The sequence below is a fragment of the Python bivittatus genome, unplaced genomic scaffold (assembly GCF_059951505.1).
Source record: "Python bivittatus isolate LINGU-HERP-01145 unplaced genomic scaffold, Pbiv_v1 ctg000700_np1212, whole genome shotgun sequence".
NCBI lineage: Eukaryota > Metazoa > Chordata > Lepidosauria > Squamata > Pythonidae > Python > Python bivittatus.
In genome coordinates, this window is record NW_028277098.1 from 13,315,848 (window position 1) to 13,333,649 (window position 17,802).

The 17,802-nt window shown below is 37.0% G+C and overlaps 1 protein-coding gene across 6 annotated transcripts; it reads right to left on the reverse strand.

The window, feature by feature from the left end:
• Positions 1 to 1,717: 1,717 nt before the first annotated feature.
• On the reverse strand, positions 1,718 to 16,922 carry UCHL5 (ubiquitin C-terminal hydrolase L5). 6 transcript variants are annotated; one of them, XM_088153426.1, is made up of 13 exons: positions 16,671 to 16,922; positions 16,456 to 16,555; positions 15,426 to 15,489; positions 14,797 to 14,902; positions 13,142 to 13,267; positions 13,004 to 13,065; positions 12,785 to 12,915; positions 12,226 to 12,289; positions 11,402 to 11,504; positions 10,384 to 10,497; positions 6,717 to 6,746; positions 4,636 to 4,734; positions 1,718 to 2,059 (listed from the first exon to the last, which is right to left on the reverse strand). In XM_088153426.1, exons 1-13 carry the CDS (start codon positions 16,755 to 16,757, stop codon positions 2,015 to 2,017), a joined length of 1,131 nt encoding a protein of 376 aa, XP_088009552.1. In that variant the 5' UTR covers positions 16,758 to 16,922; the 3' UTR covers positions 1,718 to 2,014. The 6 variants fall into 6 exon arrangements, with proteins under 6 accessions (XP_088009552.1, XP_007421055.1, XP_088009554.1 ...); XM_088153427.1 differs by lacking the exon at positions 1,718 to 2,059 and adding an exon at positions 2,109 to 2,341; XM_007420993.4 differs by lacking the exon at positions 16,456 to 16,555 and having other exon boundaries at positions 16,676 to 16,922.
• Positions 16,923 to 17,802: the final 880 nt, after the last annotated feature.

Sequence of the window (17,802 nt, forward strand, 5' to 3'; positions counted from 1 at the left end):
TTGGCAACAACTGTCGTAGCCCCTAGGGATGAATCACTGAATTGGAAAGAGAACCATTTAAGCCATTAAATCCAAACCCTGCTTAGTGAAGAACTCAAAATTAAAGCATCCCCAACAGATGTTTGTCCATCTGCTTGATCACATTCAGCAAAGAGCTCACCACCTCTCTCATAATTGGTTCTGCTATCAAACTGCACCCACTTTTATTAAATTTTTCCTAATGTTCAATCATAAACTACTTTATTATAACAACAATTGTTCTGAGTACTGCACTCAGGGCACGGAGAACAAATCTTGACTAGCTGCTGTGTGACTTTTAAGGCACTTGGTAAGGGCTAGCATGCCCATTCTTCGTTTCTTCCTCGGCTAAACATATTCAATCTTATGTCTCCAGTTCCTTGATTGTCTTTGTTGCTGATTTATACACTTCCTTCAAATATAGTGCCTCAAACCTGGACACATTGGACTCTGCAGAAGTCCACAATGCAGAAATATGATTCAGTAATATAAAGGCACCCAAGATCCTAGATCACGTGTGGGGAAATCCAAGGTTCAATAGATGCTGCCAACCTATAAGTCTCAGCAGCCACAGTCAGCTGAAGAATCAGGGACGTTAAGATCTGTAGTGCACATAATTTGGGGCCTCTCACCTAGATGAAGGATGCAAGGCATGGGTTCGCCAACTTTTCTGTTTCCTAAGGGACACTTTTTGTCTGGATACTCTTGCTTTTGCTTGTTTTGTCATAAACAGCACTCCTTTAAGGTAAGAGCAGGTTCTTCTCCCATTTTTTAAAAATATACCATAAACTTTCAATTTAACAGAACATAATTCAGTGGACTTTCAAACTGACAAAAACTGCTAGATCTGAGATTTGTCCAAATTATCATTCCTGTACTGAGACTTATTTCTATAATAATTGCTGAAAAGAAAAAAAAATCTGTTCTAAAGATTTGGAAGAAGCAACTAATGAAGGATTGGATTCCACTGACTGCATTTGCATGGCATGTTTCCCAAGTCATGGCTTACTCATTTAATCCAATTTTCTGGAATTTAGAACTACTTAATTAAATCTTCTATTAGAGTTGGGAGTCTTTTCCTGGTTCCCCAATCCTGTATCCACTTCTTGAGGAAGGCTTCTAATACCCTTCCCCAAGTACTACAATCACTTCTATAATCTATATTTACTAGTACAGCCACCTGCAATGTCACTCTGCTCCCAAGAGCAGTAGATTGTGTGACTCAGGTGAAGACCACGGGGCTAATATGAAAGGAATACTGCTGTAGAGGGATGAGAGTGTTCAAGAGAAGTGAATTTTTTCCCCACAAAATCATATTATCCATACAGTATATCGAATTATCATACCATACAATAATTTGCCAAAATAAAAATGGGAATATTTATTATTTTTTCTACTAAAGCAATAAACTCTTACGCTTATGCATTGGTCTTTGTCAATCATTTCACTGTTAAATTTTTACTTTCAGTTGTGTAGAAAATGTAGACATAACTCCATAAAAACAACTCAGGGCAAGTCACTGAACAACTCCAAGACCAAGATAGGTAGTGGTGGCAAGCAAAGATAGGCCAACTTATTTGTAAAAATAAGTTAAGCTCTCTTCACATAACTATATATCCACGGCTTCATTAAGAGACAAGATATTTTAAATATGTTCATTACAGTAAAAAGTTCTACATTACTTGCACCAATTTGGGTCTATACAAATTGCAGCAGCATTTCCTGATTAAATATGAAGAATCAGTCAGAAATCACTGTTATATACTGGAATTGGACAGAGATTCTAAAACCATTACTGAGTGGTAGTTCATGCACATGATAGCAACAGGGAAAAAGGGAAGATTTGTAGACCCCGTGCAAATGAGACAGGACAAACTGTTACAAATCTGCAAATGTGTGCTGGACAAATTTAAACTGTACAAGTCTTGCAAGGTTACAAAGACATTCAGAAGCACATTTTCCTCTCCAGACAGCCACCCTGTAAAGACATTGGTCTTCATTTGGCCTCTTGAGCTTTCTTAGCATTCTGTTTTTCTTTTGCCTAGAAAATAAAGGCAGATAGAAAGCATTTTGCACTGTTTTAATAACAGGTGTTTTTTTTTTTTTTTTTTGCTGTAACTCAACATTTACAAGATTCTGCATTCTCTTGAAATATTTAATAAATGAACAGGACATACTACAGATCAACCATTCTTTATGATTTTCAGCTGAGGTTTTCACCTTATCTGTCAGCCAATGTATCCATGCTGATGTAGTCCTGCCCTTCTGCAAGCAGAACACCTCCATCCATTTGTGGAGCGAATCAGGATGCAGCAGACGCTCCCTGTTTAAGGAAGAATCATAATTTCTGCTAATCCCTGTTTGCTTCACTTCTCAAAACAGCATTGCAGAACAGCTAGTATGGTATACTGGCCAAGTGTTGGCCATGGGAGTTCACTGGGTGAACTTTCAGGAAGTCATTCTCTTTTAATCTTATCTACCTCAAACTGTTGTTGTCATGGGGATAAAATAGGGATCTGCATGTAAGCTTGTTTGAGCTTCTGGAGAAAAGGCAGGACATAAATCCACATAATTGGGCATTGAGAGCTAGAGCTAGGCACTGGAGCACTAGTATTGCTGTTGTATTTCTAAAAGCTTGATGAGACATTAATGGTACATGCAATCTCAAATTGCTCTATACAACTACTGACTATAACTATCAAGTTTTATTATCAGCATTTCTTTCCCTGTGTCAAGTAGCAAAATAGCAATTAGTGTTTTATAAAGATAAAAACTGCATGCTCTTATATAAGTTAGGCATTAATATCCAAAGAAAGAACTTGATAACTTTTTTTAAAAAAAATCTCCTCTGGTTACCTTTAGAAAAACTTTTCACTGTACTTTGGTTAAGATCCAATAAAACTCTTTTTACCAAGAAGTAGAATTTGAAAACTTGCCAGTTTGTGACTCCAATATAAATTAATGCCAGTTACGGGACAATTATCTCAAGATCACTACATTCTAAACAGGGAGCTAGATTTCAAAGGATTTATTTTGTTCCTGTACATTACTATGGGAAAGGTCAATGAAAAGTGTAAAAATACCAATATATCTTCTGAGGTTGTCCAATAGGCAAAAGATCCCCTGCTACGGTATACAAGTTTACTACCCGCTATTTTAAGTCTCAATTACTGGCTGTTAATGTAATAGAAAGCTCCAATTTAATCCAGATATTGTATGATATCTGAAAAATTAAGGACATTTTCCTCAGCTGATGAAATGATGAATCTATTTGTAACAAGTTCAATGTGAAGCACCAATCTGAATGATCTTATGAAGGAAGCTTTCTTTAAATAAAGATCTCTCTGGAACAGCAAGTAGCTACCATCTGAAACCATACCAATACGATCAGAATCATTCCACCTAACTGTAACAAAGGGCACTTATAAGGGCTGATATATTCTTCTAAAATGGCCAGCTTCTTATTGAATCAAAGTAGATTTAAACTGCCTGCATCAAGATCCTTGACAAAAGTGACCAACCTGCAACCAATGAGCTCTGTTTCTGTAACTCCATCTGACATAATTGTTAAAAATAGCTGGTGTGGATTTCTGCTGTTTTCAGGCAGAAAACATCAAAACTGCAGGTTTAACATCATTTAGACAACAAACAAAGGAGTTTAGACAACACTCCTTCTGAAGAACAAATATCCTACCCCCTACCAACCTGCATGTTAAGTATGGTTTTGACACCAAATTATACTCATGTTAAAAGAGAGCAAGACCTTTGCAATTCATCACATAAGCTACAAAGAGCTAGATCCAATGTTATTCATACTTAGACATGATTTACTAAAGTCAATAAGACTTAATTTAGCTATGACTAAATGTCACTTATGTCACATATACTTTAAGTATGGCTACATTTGGACCCCCCTGCTAACATTCAATAGAATTTATTCTCAAACATGTATTTAAATCTTCTGATGACAGCCTGATAGCATGTGAAGAACTGAACTGGTATAAACATATATTGTTAAAACTGTGAAAGGTAAGTAACTGATTGTATTCATTGTGGTTCATTTAAAAGTAAAAAAAATATTTCTCATTGGTGAAGCCTGATAAAATACAAATTTAAATGGATTTTTTTAAGCATTAGAATCTCCTATTTTACATCTAGAGTACCAAGGAAGAACATGTCCAAAGCTGTTTCAGGGTAAGAATCAAAATCAGGTTAGATGAACCATTGCATTGTTTAATAGCCCTAAGGGAACAGGGGACAGGCTAAACATGTTACTTTCTTCCCCAAATGTGCTTGGAACTTAGCCGTGTCAGTAAATCAGTATTATAGCTAGAACTGGAACACAGAGGATAGAGCAAAACACTACCAAATCAAAGTAGTTAGAGAAATAACAGGTATTCTGCATGTTAACTTTTTAGAGGAATGCATCTATGCTTAGAGAATGCCATCTAGTGGTTGCACAGCCACCACAAAGTTTGTCACAATAGCCTTCTTGCTTATCTCTCTTCAAAAGAGAAATCTGCAAGTGATTACTTTTAATTTTCCATTCAGGCAGATGCTATTCTCAAACCCTCACATTCATAAAAGCCTAGAATTCACTCATAAAACAACATTTACCTTTTCTACTAGTGGAATCAATTGCTGATGTTCTGCTAATGTTTTCAGCAATTCCATGATAAATGGCAGGTAGTTGTGTTTTCTTCTAATGTTTTCAATCTGTAAGCACAGAAGGAACATGACATGAATTAGCATTCGATTCCATTACACAGAATCACATTTGTGAGGCAAGCTCCTGGATAAAAGCACTACAGAGTTTCTAGAATGGAATTGGGGCAGAGATGGAAAAAAGGAAGGGAGGAGGATAGAGATTATGGCTAATGGATGCAATAAGAGCATTTCAGCTACTCTTCCACCTTATCTTAATAATCCTTTTGGACCAGGAAAGTTAAAAAATTATCAGTGATAACAGTGGCATTCTCAGTCTTGCACACAGTCAAGATATATATTCAGCTCTTTACAATACTGTAATCTAAATTACAGTGAATGCAATTTTTAGAATTAAGCTCAGCATTTACATGTGACTGGCAACAAATATGGATTTAGTCTGGAAGGTTAACTGCCTCAAGAGGTAGAATGAACATTTAGGCTGTTAAGTAACTTGTTCTCTGAATTCTGTAGTTATCCTTTCTTCAATGGAAATCTTCAATGCAATTGTTTAGCCATTTAAGGATGTGCAAAACCGTCTAGTTTTACATTTGAAATGGCCATTTTGAGCATCATGGGACAAAATGTAGATTCCAAAAGGTTTGTTCTGAGGTAGTAGCAAACCAAGCCTCTTTTGAGCCATGCCATTTTGAGTGTTTCTACTGTTCTGATGCTGTGACTGGGCTGGCTTATTACTGGATGACTTCAGTATAAAAGACATGCTTCTGCTGCTATTAAGAGTTGGGTGAAGTGGAAATGAAGCATGGAGAGAAAGAAGCAGTTAAGCATAAGACCCAAGAAAAGAAAACTGCTCACAACTGCATACCTGCCAGGTAAATTATATTATTATTAATAATAATTTATTCAATTTGTACATCCACCCATCTCAAACCAGTGACTCTGGGCGGAATTACTGTTCTCAAACACACACTGCTGTGGGAACTTAAGAACCCTAACTGGTGGATTACAGGTAGTTCCCGGGTTAAGAATGCCCTGTTTACGGATGACCCATAGTTAAGAGGAGAGCCTATTGTAGCAAAATTCGAGTTAAATACACAATAGTTTAAGTTAATTACACAATACTACTTATACAGTATTATATTGTTCTGGTTTACATACAGATTCGACTTAAGGACAGACCTTGGAACGGAACTCATTCTTAAACTGGGACTACTTGAACATATGTATTGCACTGTATTTTACTTTGCCAGCAGGTAATGCAAAGGTGTATACCGTATATATACACTACTGTGTTTCACACAAGTGTTGCCAAACTTGATGAGATTGTATAAATGAAATGACTATTAGTATATTGTTGGTTTGTTACATTTTTAGATATTTTAGCATTTCAACTGTTTTTTTAACTTTAAAAATATGAGAATCTATTTACAGAATAGGCAGATTAAAATGATAAACCAATAAAATCAGAATTTGTCAAAAGTTATATTACTGAGCTTAGTTTATAATCTTATACAATTTATGCAAGATGATATACATTCCATCATGTAAACACTATTTGTGCATATATAAATCAAACAATAACACATATTATATACATTACAATCCCATTGTGAGATTGTGAGATCAGTCTTACCAGGGAAAACAGTTAAGAACATAGCTGCAATATGTAGCTTAATCTGCAATTAACAAGTGGCAACATAGATTTTGCATGAGCAGTATAAAGTCAGATGACCAACCAAAGTCAGGCCTTCTTTTTGTGAACAGGAACATTTCAAATTACTATGTTCCCATTCATTAGGCAGTGTTGCACAAATGCCAGTCTTCCAACATGAGGTACCTCTTGCAGTACCTCTTGAATTTAGTTGTCTATTTCAACAACCTGGTTGGTTCCAAAAACAATGACCACAGAAACATAAGGTGACACCGTTATTTGATCCATTAAGAATCATACATTCAGAATTATGGAGGCAAGCTGAAATAAAGGAGGAATTTGAAAACAGCAACCAAATGAATTAGATTACAAGCTATCTGACCTTGTTGCAGGGATCAGGTTGCACTGCCCCCTAGAAACAAGGTAGAAAAGAAATTTCAAAAAGGTATGGGGAGGGGAGATTAAAAACTTGCCATGAAATATAATGAATAGGCCTGAGCAAAGCAGCTCTTCAACAAAGAGATTCACACCCTGGAGGTAATGTGATTCTCCTTCTCAAAGCCTAGAAATGCTGCAATTAACCTTGCCAAAGCAATCTTGAGATACCTGGAACTACTTCAAGCTGTGTTAAGGAAAACGTTCCTCTCAATATCCTTCTGCAGGAATGGCTGAAGTGCTTCCAACCTGGGAAGAGGTCAAAACCAGGTGCCCACCAAGACAGCTTTATACCAGTGGCTTCAGTGCACGCTGCAGGCAGACCAAGACTCCAAAGGAGCTCTAGGCTGGGCAGCTTTGGCACAGACTGTGGGACTGCCCAAATCATTTGCAAAACTGCCCAGTCTGGAAGCCAACAATGCAGATTAAGGCTCCATTCAGCCTTCTCACACAATGCTCACTGAAGAAGGCTTCTCTTAGAACAAGGGAGCTATCTATTTCCACAGTCCTAAGAATGAACTTAAATGACAAAGCATCTTTCTACTCCAGCAGTATGCCCAACAGATTAAGACAATAATTCAATAAGCGCTACTGGACATAATTTCAGAAGAAAATTGTTTCAGGTCTAAAAGAAAGGTACTAAACAATAGTCCAAAATTAGTTATCAGGCTCCCTCCAAAATTCCTGTACTTAAAAAAACAAAAACTTTACTTATTATCAACATGAAGTACAGTAGCATGCAAACATTTAGACAATCTGATCAAATTGTATGTTCAGTTAATCTGTAACTGAATAGAAGCTGATATAGCCTGTACATGGTACAAAATTAACCACAGTATATTTCTGAAAATCTGAATGCATACTTATTACAGAATCAGATCTACAGATTCAAAATAAAGCAATGAATATAGCATGCAAAAGTTTGGACACCTTTCCAGTCCCTATTTTTTAACATCTTATTTGGCAGAAATATCAGCTTTGAATTATTTCCTATAGCCAGTTAAGAGGATTTCTACTCTTGCTTTTGATTTTTTTCCTCACTGTTCTTCTAGCTCAGAAGTATTCCTGCACACCTGAGACCTCCCCAAGTGTATATTGCTGGTTATGGCCAAACAGTTCAATCAGTTAAGATCTGCTGCTGACAACTCTCCCATGTAAATTGTTGTTTAAGCCATGCTCTACTGTGAACCTACTGAGGACCCAGAGATAACCATTCAAGTGTCAGCAAACTTTTCAGTAGATTGTTTTCAGAAAACTGTAGGTTCTATTTTGCAAGTCTGTCCTACTTTCAGGCAGTTGTAACAGAGATTTTTCTTGGTCTTCCAGATCTTGCCTTGACTTCAACAGTTTCATTTATCTTCAATTTCTTAACAATGTTTCTTATAGTTGGACTTGCTAGCTGGAACCATTTTGAGATTTGTTTTATAGCCTCCCCTTGCTTTTTAAGAATGAATTTTGTTCATTTCCAAATGCTCAGAGAGCTGCTTAACCATGGTTGTTGAAAGCAGACCATCACAAACTGAGAAATTAGAAGAGTTAGAGTATTTGTTTATGTATGTAATTGTCTTCACTGGGTTAACAGGAGACCTAGCAAGTTAACCTTTTGGGCTTTACTAACCATTTTACAGTAAAAAACAAAACAAAATGCTGAATCAGCTGGAAGGGTATCTAAACTTTTCTGCATGTCACATTCACTCTTTTTGTATTTTGAATCTGTAAACAACCACATGTAAATAATTAAGCATAAATTTAAAGAAAGATCCCATGTTGTGTCACCATCTGTTCATTTAGGAATTTATTGAAACATACAATTTTATTAGGGGTGCCTAACCTTTTCACAAGACTGAATTGTTCTTTGAGAATGTTTTCTTTGAACTTTCAGTAAAATTGCAGAACTGCTTTGTAACAGAAGGCAAATGAATGAAGCATACGCAATTTACTCTTCTTTATAAATAGTTTTGCTAATGTAATTTTCCAAGGTATATTTTCTGTTTCTATACACACCCCACTCCAATTTTCAAACTGTGCTCTGGGAAATCTTTTGGTTCCGCAGAAACTGACCAGGAGTTCTTCTATTAGAAATATGGTAGTGATAGAAAAGATTAGCTGAAAGATTGTTTGCTCATCAATATCAGTTTGTCTCTGCAATGTAGAAACAGAGTCCTCCTCTGGGCATGGTACAAGCAAATCAGAAGTCCAATAGGGCAATATAAAGAAACCATGTAAAGTGATGACTGTTGATAGATGCTCAGAGAAACCAGTGTGAAGCTGGGTCCACAAAAACATCTAAACTCATTTCTTTGAGCTGGAAGGACACAATATTTTTTGGTGCAAGGGTTGCGTTTGGTCTTTGAGATGGGTGCTGAGAGACATACTAGAAAAATGTGGGTGGAGCCAGGAGAAAAAAGAATTAAATAAATGCAATTATTACTTTTGAGTAATTTAAGATGAAATTGATGTATTTCAATAAAGGAATATGCAAACAACCCAGTCTACCACTTGATTTTTCTCTATGATTCTCAAACACTCACATTCAGATCTTACACAAAGGACAAAAATAAGAAATTAAAATTCAAAATATTACTAATCAATTGAGAAATATTTGCACTGGTCAAATTTTTGCTCCCAGCCAGCCAACAGACTTGGATCCACACTGGTTGTGAACCACAGAATCTACAGGATATGTATGCCAAAAGCACGTATCAGTGAATCACAACCTTCTCACTCCCGCTGGGCTTCACCTGCAACTTCTGTTTAGTGGGGAATAGAAACTAAGATGAACTCTTATCACAACTGTTCCTGCTATAGCAGTAGCAGAAATACATCAGGGAAGACAACAGGATGGAAACTAAGTAGTAAGCAGCTTTAGAATGTCCTGTGGGGGCGGGGGGACAGTAAGCAGGAACTAGACAACTAGTCAGTTGCTCAGTATTTCCTTCTTTTGGGGGGGGGCGTACCTTCAAGTCAGTCTTGATTCCTGGCAATTGCCTGGACTAGTCCCTGCAGTTTTCTTGGCAAAGTTTTTTGGAAGAGGTTTGCCATTGCCTGCTTCCTAGAGCTGAGAGAGAGTGACTGGCCAAAGGTCCCCCAGATGGCCTTGTGCCTAAGGGAGGACTAGAACTCATGGTCTCCAGTGATGCCTGATGCTTTAACTACTACACCAAACCATGGATATTGTTGCTACAAAGGCATTCTGTCCTGCTTGTCCTGCTACCCATTACTGCTGTTGCCCCTTATTCCCCACTCTTTACTTATTCTGTGTGAGCAAATAGGAGGGACAGTAGGGAAAGCTGTAAACAAACATACTATGGAAGAAGAAAAAGGGAAAGCTTCATTTGCTTGGCTCTTGTTTATGCAATTTGACAATAACTTTGGAAATCTGGGTCATTTTTAATGGGTGGTAGTGGTGATGTGGCATTAATGTCTTTTATTCTAAGAGGCAGCCAATGACCCTCATCTTGGATGTATTTTGTTTTTAAGATTAGTTTTGTTCTGAACACTAAAGAAACCATTATCTGAAAGTGGCTACGTCTCTGTGGGGAACAACACAGCACAAGGTTAACATTTCAAACAAATTAGCTCTTTTTACCATTCAAAGTGAGCAGTTTACATACCTTGTACCTCTTCAATTTTTGGTTTTCTTCTTCAATTAACATCTGATACTTTGCAACTTCAGATTGAATGGAACTTAGTATATTACTACTCTGGTCTGTATCCATCGGCTCTTCCTTTTGGGAAAAATAGTTTTATCAAGTTGAATATCAGCATTTTAAACACAGCATCCATTCAAGAAATATAGAACATGGATAATATATGCTGAACCAAAGAGCTGACTCCAGACTTTGCAGGCTCCAGCATCAGATGCAGACTTTCTGTTAAAACGAGTAGAGAGAGGCCCTTTGCACTACTCTTTTTAAAAACTTTAAATATTAAGAAAGCTATACTAATATATCAGAAAAATAAATCCTATATTTATTTTATAGGATTTGGGCAGTATTATTCGATTTGGGCAGTATTAGTTTAGGACCAATCATAATGCTACAAGACTGTATGTAATCCTTTGGGTTTTCCAGAACTATTGATCAAATGAAACAAAAACTTCTTAATTAGAGCATAACAGTCCAGCTCTCTGCTGCCTTCTAGTGCTTGCTTTTAATGCTTGGCAAACTGCACTTAATTTGCTAATGCAATTTTTTGCAGCTTGATATTCTACCCAAGAAGCCACATTTTTCATAGTCCGTTTAATGCAGTTTTGTTTAGAAGAATCTACCTTTTTAGGAAAATAATGGAAACATTATGGATAGATTATTTATAATTGTAATAGTTTCAGGAAGATGTATTTTGAAATTAAGTAAGAAACTGAAGATACAAACTGTTTAATTTCATCTTGTTAACTTACGCTTTTCAAGTTTCCAGAGAAAATCGCAATGCTTAGATACTGAATGGGTGAGGGGGAAAGAAGGAACAAGAAAAATCTGATACCTGCTTTATAGCATTATATTACTAAATCACTCTTACATGAATCTCAGCTATTTAGCTTCTGAAATGTTATGTAGCACCAGATGTTCCTAGGTCATTCACTAACCCTCACATCCCAACCATTACAAAGAAACTTATCTAATTGATAAATACCTCAGCCAGCTGTCTCTGCAGTTCCGCAATTTTCTGTTCGTATATCATTTTTCTATCAGATACAATTGCCATCAGGTTAAACCTTATTTCGCCTTCACTATACCTGCAAAATAAGAACATAGTTGTTACATATTGTTGTTACTGCATTATGAGCCTCACAGATATTAAATCATTTAGGAGCATTTTCATAATGCATGACAAGCAAAGCAAAGATTCAAACTGAATATTGCCCTCTATTTATCACAAAAAAAAAAAAAGGAGATGTTCAGTAATAGAGTCCTTTAAGTTCCCTTCAAGTGTTAATTTAATAGTTGTCAATACATGCAAAACATACTCCTGGTTAAGAGCATTGTGATATGACTCCAATCACTTGATGTACACTTATCAGCTATGCTTACCTGAAAGCCAATTTAAGGTTTAAGGCTTAAATATTGCAGAAGGTCAAATAAATTTTAAACACTGTTTTAATGTAATTAATTTAAATCAAAATGGGGATGAAATAATACATTTCATATTATCATCTCCATATATTCCCTTCCTAGGAAAAATGGCAGCAGGTGCTTTGATATGACTACACTAGATCCATGTTTCTATCATGCCAACAACTCCAACATAACTGCTCCTGGATTAGCCAAATAAAAATGTGCCCGTGGATCACGAGATTGACATATGAGAGTTTCCAAAAAACTGTTTTCTCCAAACAACTGAATAAGGAAAAGCCGCTGCTTTATTCTCTTCAACTAGCTTACCAAGAACAAACTCTAAATCTGTTCATTCAATTTTCATAAGCAAAACAGCTGAAAATACAAGTTAGAAACACTTACTTTTGTATCCGTTTTTCTATGACAGGCCTTACAGCATTGATCCAGTCATCTTGATTGCATACTCCTAAACAGGAAGTACACAAATAATACAAATCAATACATGTACACATGCTTGCAATGTGAAATCATAAAATCAAGTTACTTGATCTTTGTTATATGAGGTCTGCTGTCATCACTATTCCCAATAATGATTCTGGCATTCATATGGGCCTCCTAAGCATCCATAAAAAGTAAAGTGGTGGGTTGGTTGCAGGCCAGTTCTTTGGAAGTGTGACCAACTCAGGGGGAAAAAAAAAGGTAATCTGGGATGGTAAACAGTATTCTAGGGTTAGAATGAAAGGGAACAATGTATAAATGTACATTTTGTTAAATTAATTTTGACTGATAACATCTATCATGGCAGCCATTTTCTGACAGTATCTGCAATCTGCTCCCAAAATTCCAAACATGGCCAGTAGCCCCCAAAATATTTATATATTCAGAATGTCATGCTGTACAGTTAAAAACGCTGAGATTAAAAAAAAAATAGACAACTACACAGGTGAAATGAAAATATTACCTAAATCTATTGGACCTTCCCTCAGACCATCCAATTCATATAATCGACCATTTACAGGAACATAGCTGACAAAGTGAAAGGCATCTTCTTCTTTTGCTGTTGACTTCGCATCAAATTCAAACATCTGTTGTCTGCAAGAGAAGTGAAACACACAAATGGATATTACAACCATACCCTCTGAATACATTTTACTTGGGAAATATTTCAATGTCTTCTTACCTAGCAAAACTGTTATGAACCTGCCGTATCACTTCTGAGTTACTTAATGCTAAGCCTTTCATCTGAAAGAGAAAATAATGTAATGTTTGCTCATATTCAAGATGTTTCCCCAAAATATCAAAACTATTTTACACATACCGCTGCATCAAAGCTTTGAGAGAATTCTTTGAATTCAGACAGCGTTTCTCCTAAATGGATATCTTGATGGGTACAGTTCAACAACACACTTACTATGGCTTGAGTTGCACAAGCATTATTTATTACCTGTAAAGAGTATAAAAATAATTTAATTTAGCGCAGTCAAATTATACACATCACTAACTTTACTTGCTGCAACTCACTTTCAACTATAGAACTGTTTACAAGGTTCTATGTTTGCACGGTCAAATATATTTGATGCAATGGTTTATACTTCAGCTTTATCTATATAAACAGCTTACAGCTGTTCATCTATTCCCCTAACTGGCCCTGAACAGCTTCACATACTGTACCATTTGTTTGTGGTTGTCATTATTATTATTTTGGTTTGCATTATTAAATGGGCTAAGGGTTGCATGAGCCATTCAACTTGCTGGGCTTTAATAGTCAGTAATTTCTTTGTTAATAACTTGTCTGAAAACCATAAATACACATGCTTTCTTAAGAAATAGTAACAATTGGCTGCTAAAGAGTTCTGCACATGGAAATTCTTCCTTCAAAGGATTCAAAACAAAAAAGTAAAAAAGACAAATAGAAATTAAAGGAAACTTAGGAATTAAGATTTACTTAAGCAATAATTAGTACATAGTGAAATCTTATTTTCTGAAATCAAATGTTAGACCATGTTTTAGTGCATCACACATTCTTAAATTAAGTAAAATTCTTGTTTCTCAATCTTCCATTCAAATTAAACTGAGTTAACTGAATATTCTCATGTGATTATGTTAACGTATTATCTCTCCAAAAAAAAAAAAAATTAAATCAGAAAGTAAGAATGGCAATTCTGCTGCTTACCTCCCTCTAAGTAGTAATAGATTTGGATTTGAATCATTACAGACAAGAACAAAACAATAAGATAAAGAGACCACTTCTTGAAGCAGATCACAGTGGTGATTGCAATGCCACAATTCATTCTATCCCTAAACACACTAGAAAAATCATCTTGCCAAGTTCCACCTCACTCACCCTTAAACTTTACAAGGATGACTTCCTCATGAAAAATGGATGACCCAAAATATATTATACCATTGGAATTAAACTGTACTGCATTATTCCTTGCTATCTTAGGACATCAAATCAAATCAAATCTCCAAATCAAACAAATTTTGTTCCATGTTAAATACTTGGAGATTTTCTTTCTGGAGGTTTATATTGTAGAGATTAAAATTCTGAAACAAACAAACAAACAAACAACCCAATTTCCTAATAAAGAATATTTGAAGAAATGTATATGGAAAATTTCATAGTTTTAAAAATATATCCTCCATCAATTTGCTAAAAAAAAGGCTTCTACAGGCAAACTATATATCATTCTTCTAGCTAAATACACACAGCTTTGCAGATCATGGAACATTTTCCATGATTAGAATCAGAAAATACAGGCATGTCTTTAGTAATATTAAAATATGAATTCACATTACATACATTTCTGGCTCCATGCCCAAAATGATTATCATCTGAACTTCACTGAACCTGTTTTGCCAGGTTTCCTTCTCATTTAAATGTATCACAATATTTTAGAACATAATTTTTATTTATTTTACTTAAAAAGAGTCTGTCCTAGAAAATACACAGATTTTCTCAATTTACCATACCTGTTTAGCAAAAAATAATGTATCTAATCTAGAATCCTGAACAACAGAACCAGCTGGTTCTTCTCCTGGTTGCCATTTGAATAAAAAAATCAGTCCATGGACTGGCCTATAGATGAAGAAAAACACAATAAACACGTTGAAAATTGAAACATTACTACTGACTGGAAATAAAACTAACTGCATATATATTATAATTAAAACGCAGAACAGTAACTGATTTAGCAGGTGGAAAGAAAAGAAATATTATGCCTTATAAAAACGTTTGGGGAGTCATACTTACAAGTCATACTATCCCTCTGTAACTATTCTGCATGAAATATATAGCTCCTTACTGGGCGATGGAGTACCTAGACTGTGGCACTTTGTAACAGGCAGAGCAAATAACTCCACAGCTCTCCAGCAGCATTCAATGTCCCCTCCCCACTGGAACCCACAATCTGAGAGAAAAGTAACTATACAGGATTAGAATCTAAAAGGTGTCTTCTTTTGTTTTTCCAATAATGTGAATTGCTTGACTGAATCTCCGACAAAAACTCCTTTGTCTGCTGGAGGGAAATGCAGGACCTAATTTATAAAGCAAGGATGAGCACTGGATACAAAAGGTAAATAACTACAAGCAATGTACTTACTTTAATTTTTCAAAGTTCTCAGGCTCCAAACTCCATATTTCTTCAACCTGTGCTCCTCTGCAACCTGAAAATTCAGAAATAGTTTTTCATAACAAATAGGAAAGTTAGGCAAAATAGAGCAGCAGTGTTGGAAGCCATCCAGGGCCATTCTATATGGGAAAAATCTGAGGGTGAAACTGAGCATTAATTTAAAAAGGAATTACAAGTCAATCCAGCTCTTCAACAAGCATCTGCCTCACTTGTGTTTGCAGTCACAAAATTCTGATGCACACATATTACACTTTCAGGCATTTGCTACATTATATGTTATAATTATAGATAGACAATTGAAATATAGATTTAACACATTTAAAGTAGCAGTCACCACCAATTTTGACTGCTTTTGAAAAAGGGGGTAATTTTGGTTCTGGTTAGTACATGATTGGGAGACCATTAGGAATTCTAGGCTGTAGACAAAACTGGAAATAAAATGATAAATGCTGATCTAACCAGTACAAATTTACAAATGCATGTCAGAGAGAAAACTAACGGAACTGCTGCTCTTTTTCTAAAAGTCAGTTTGATGGAAAGCTTCTGTGTTACATACAAATTGGTATGTATGCATTTCTCCCCCATCCCCAAATTAATGGGAGGCAATACATATTACGATTTCCATACAGCTACCTCCTTTTGTTAAATATCTGTGCCTTCATCACAGGTATGCCTACTAGAGTTACCAACAAATCAAAATTTTACCCTCCAGACCCATTACTAGGGCAGGAAAGGGATATTAACATCACCTTTATTTTCCATTTCCCATCAAAATGTGTTTTAATATCGAAGAAAAACAAAAACTCTGATCTGCAAAAAGAGATTCTACACGGGGGAGGAAATAATCCTGTCATAGGACACCCCACTTCTAAAAAAAAAAAAAAAAAAAGATTCACACAAGACGCTAAATAAATAATACAGCATGCAAGCTTTTGCCTTAGTCATTGTGGCTTGTTATCCCTGAATTGCTGCACGGTGGGATACTGCCCGAATGACTGACCTGCAAACCAGTCGTTAACCAAGGAACCGCGTTCTGTACATGACCAGAGTCTCCATCCATCCCTAACCAATGAGGCATTTGCAAACCGATGCTGGGAATCCTAGGAACCAATCGAGCCCATGAGGGTCGAATCTGACGCTTTGGCCAGTCCCCCCTTCGGCTTCCTTCGCCCCACCGCCTCAGAGAGGGGCCGCGATGGCAGCCCAGCCACAAACCTCACCGAACCCCTTGATGAGCTCCGTGAAGACGCCTGGGTCGCTCTCCATGAGGCACCACTCGCCAGCACTGCCCCCGCCCGCCATGGTGTCCAAGAAGCCGCCGCACCGTCCTGCTTCCTCTCGGTCCGCGCGACTTCGCAAAAGGCTCCGGTGTTCGCTTCACTCACGCGCCGCCCCTCTGCGCTAACCGCGCGCCCTTCGCCCACCCCGCAGACGGTCGGAGGCAAGGCAAGGCAAGGCAAGGCAAGGCACGCCGCCGCTTTCCCAACAGCCTCAGCGGCCGGCGGCTTAGTTCTCGACAGGGCGGTCTCATCTTCTCTATGGTGAAGACGAGCGAAAGGACTAACCAACGAAATGAGAGGCTAAACCGTCTCACATGCTTCACTTCCGGCTTCCAATTAAAGAGCCGCCACCGCTAGGGCTTAAGCGTAGGGTAAAACCGGTGCATGTCAAGTGGGCGGGGTGGTACTTTTATTATTTTGCATTTGGTTTAACAGGAGCAAGTTCCTGTTAAACTGCTTGTCGAAAGGCCAAGAGGGCAGCGGCTTATAGGCTATGTTTGCATTGATATGCTTACCTATAAGTAAACCCTGGTTTACTCAACCCAGTTTCCGGTATTCATGTGATATTGAATCATTAACTAGTCACACAGCTTGGAGGCAGACAACACTTAGACTAAAATGTCTTTGGGTGGCTATGCTATGCTAGCAGTGTTTCAGCTTGCGCTAAATCAGCTTGTCAGGGATGACAAACCATAACTATATTATATCTTAGCGCGTTGGGTGAACAAATCATCACGTTCATCCATAATACTGAGGCTTGTTTGGTTAGTTTAGCATGTTAATAGTACCATCCAACGTTGCTAATTACAGCGTAGAATATTGTGCAAACGCAGCCACTGACTGATATCTGAGTCATTTTGTCCCTTCATTCTGTGGCTCCAACTGAGGTTTTAGGTGACTGAACCTGATAACGCATCTGTGAACCTTTCCTTCGTTTCACTGAGAGGGAGACTCTTTTTGTGCCTAAGGCGGGACTAAAACTCACGGTCTGCTGCCACTATACCAAATTGGCTCTTGCACTCCATTGGTTTCAATTTAATACAAGGACCGCTGTCTTCCTTTTTCTC

What these genes read in the sequence shown, in the direction of transcription:
- UCHL5 (XM_088153426.1), bottom strand. Translation starts at nt 16,757, where the DNA reads ATGGCGGGCGGGGGCAGTGCTGGCGAGTGGTGCCTCATGGAGAGCGAC. An exon ending in CTCAAAGCTTTGATGCAGCG is followed by an intron (nt 13,066 to 13,141) that starts GTATGTGTAAAA and finishes TTTCTCTTTCAG; the next exon opens with ATGAAAGGCTTAGCATTAAG. An exon ending in GTTCATAACAGTTTTGCTAG is followed by an intron (nt 12,916 to 13,003) that starts GTAAGAAGACAT and finishes CTTCTCTTGCAG; the next exon opens with ACAACAGATGTTTGAATTTG.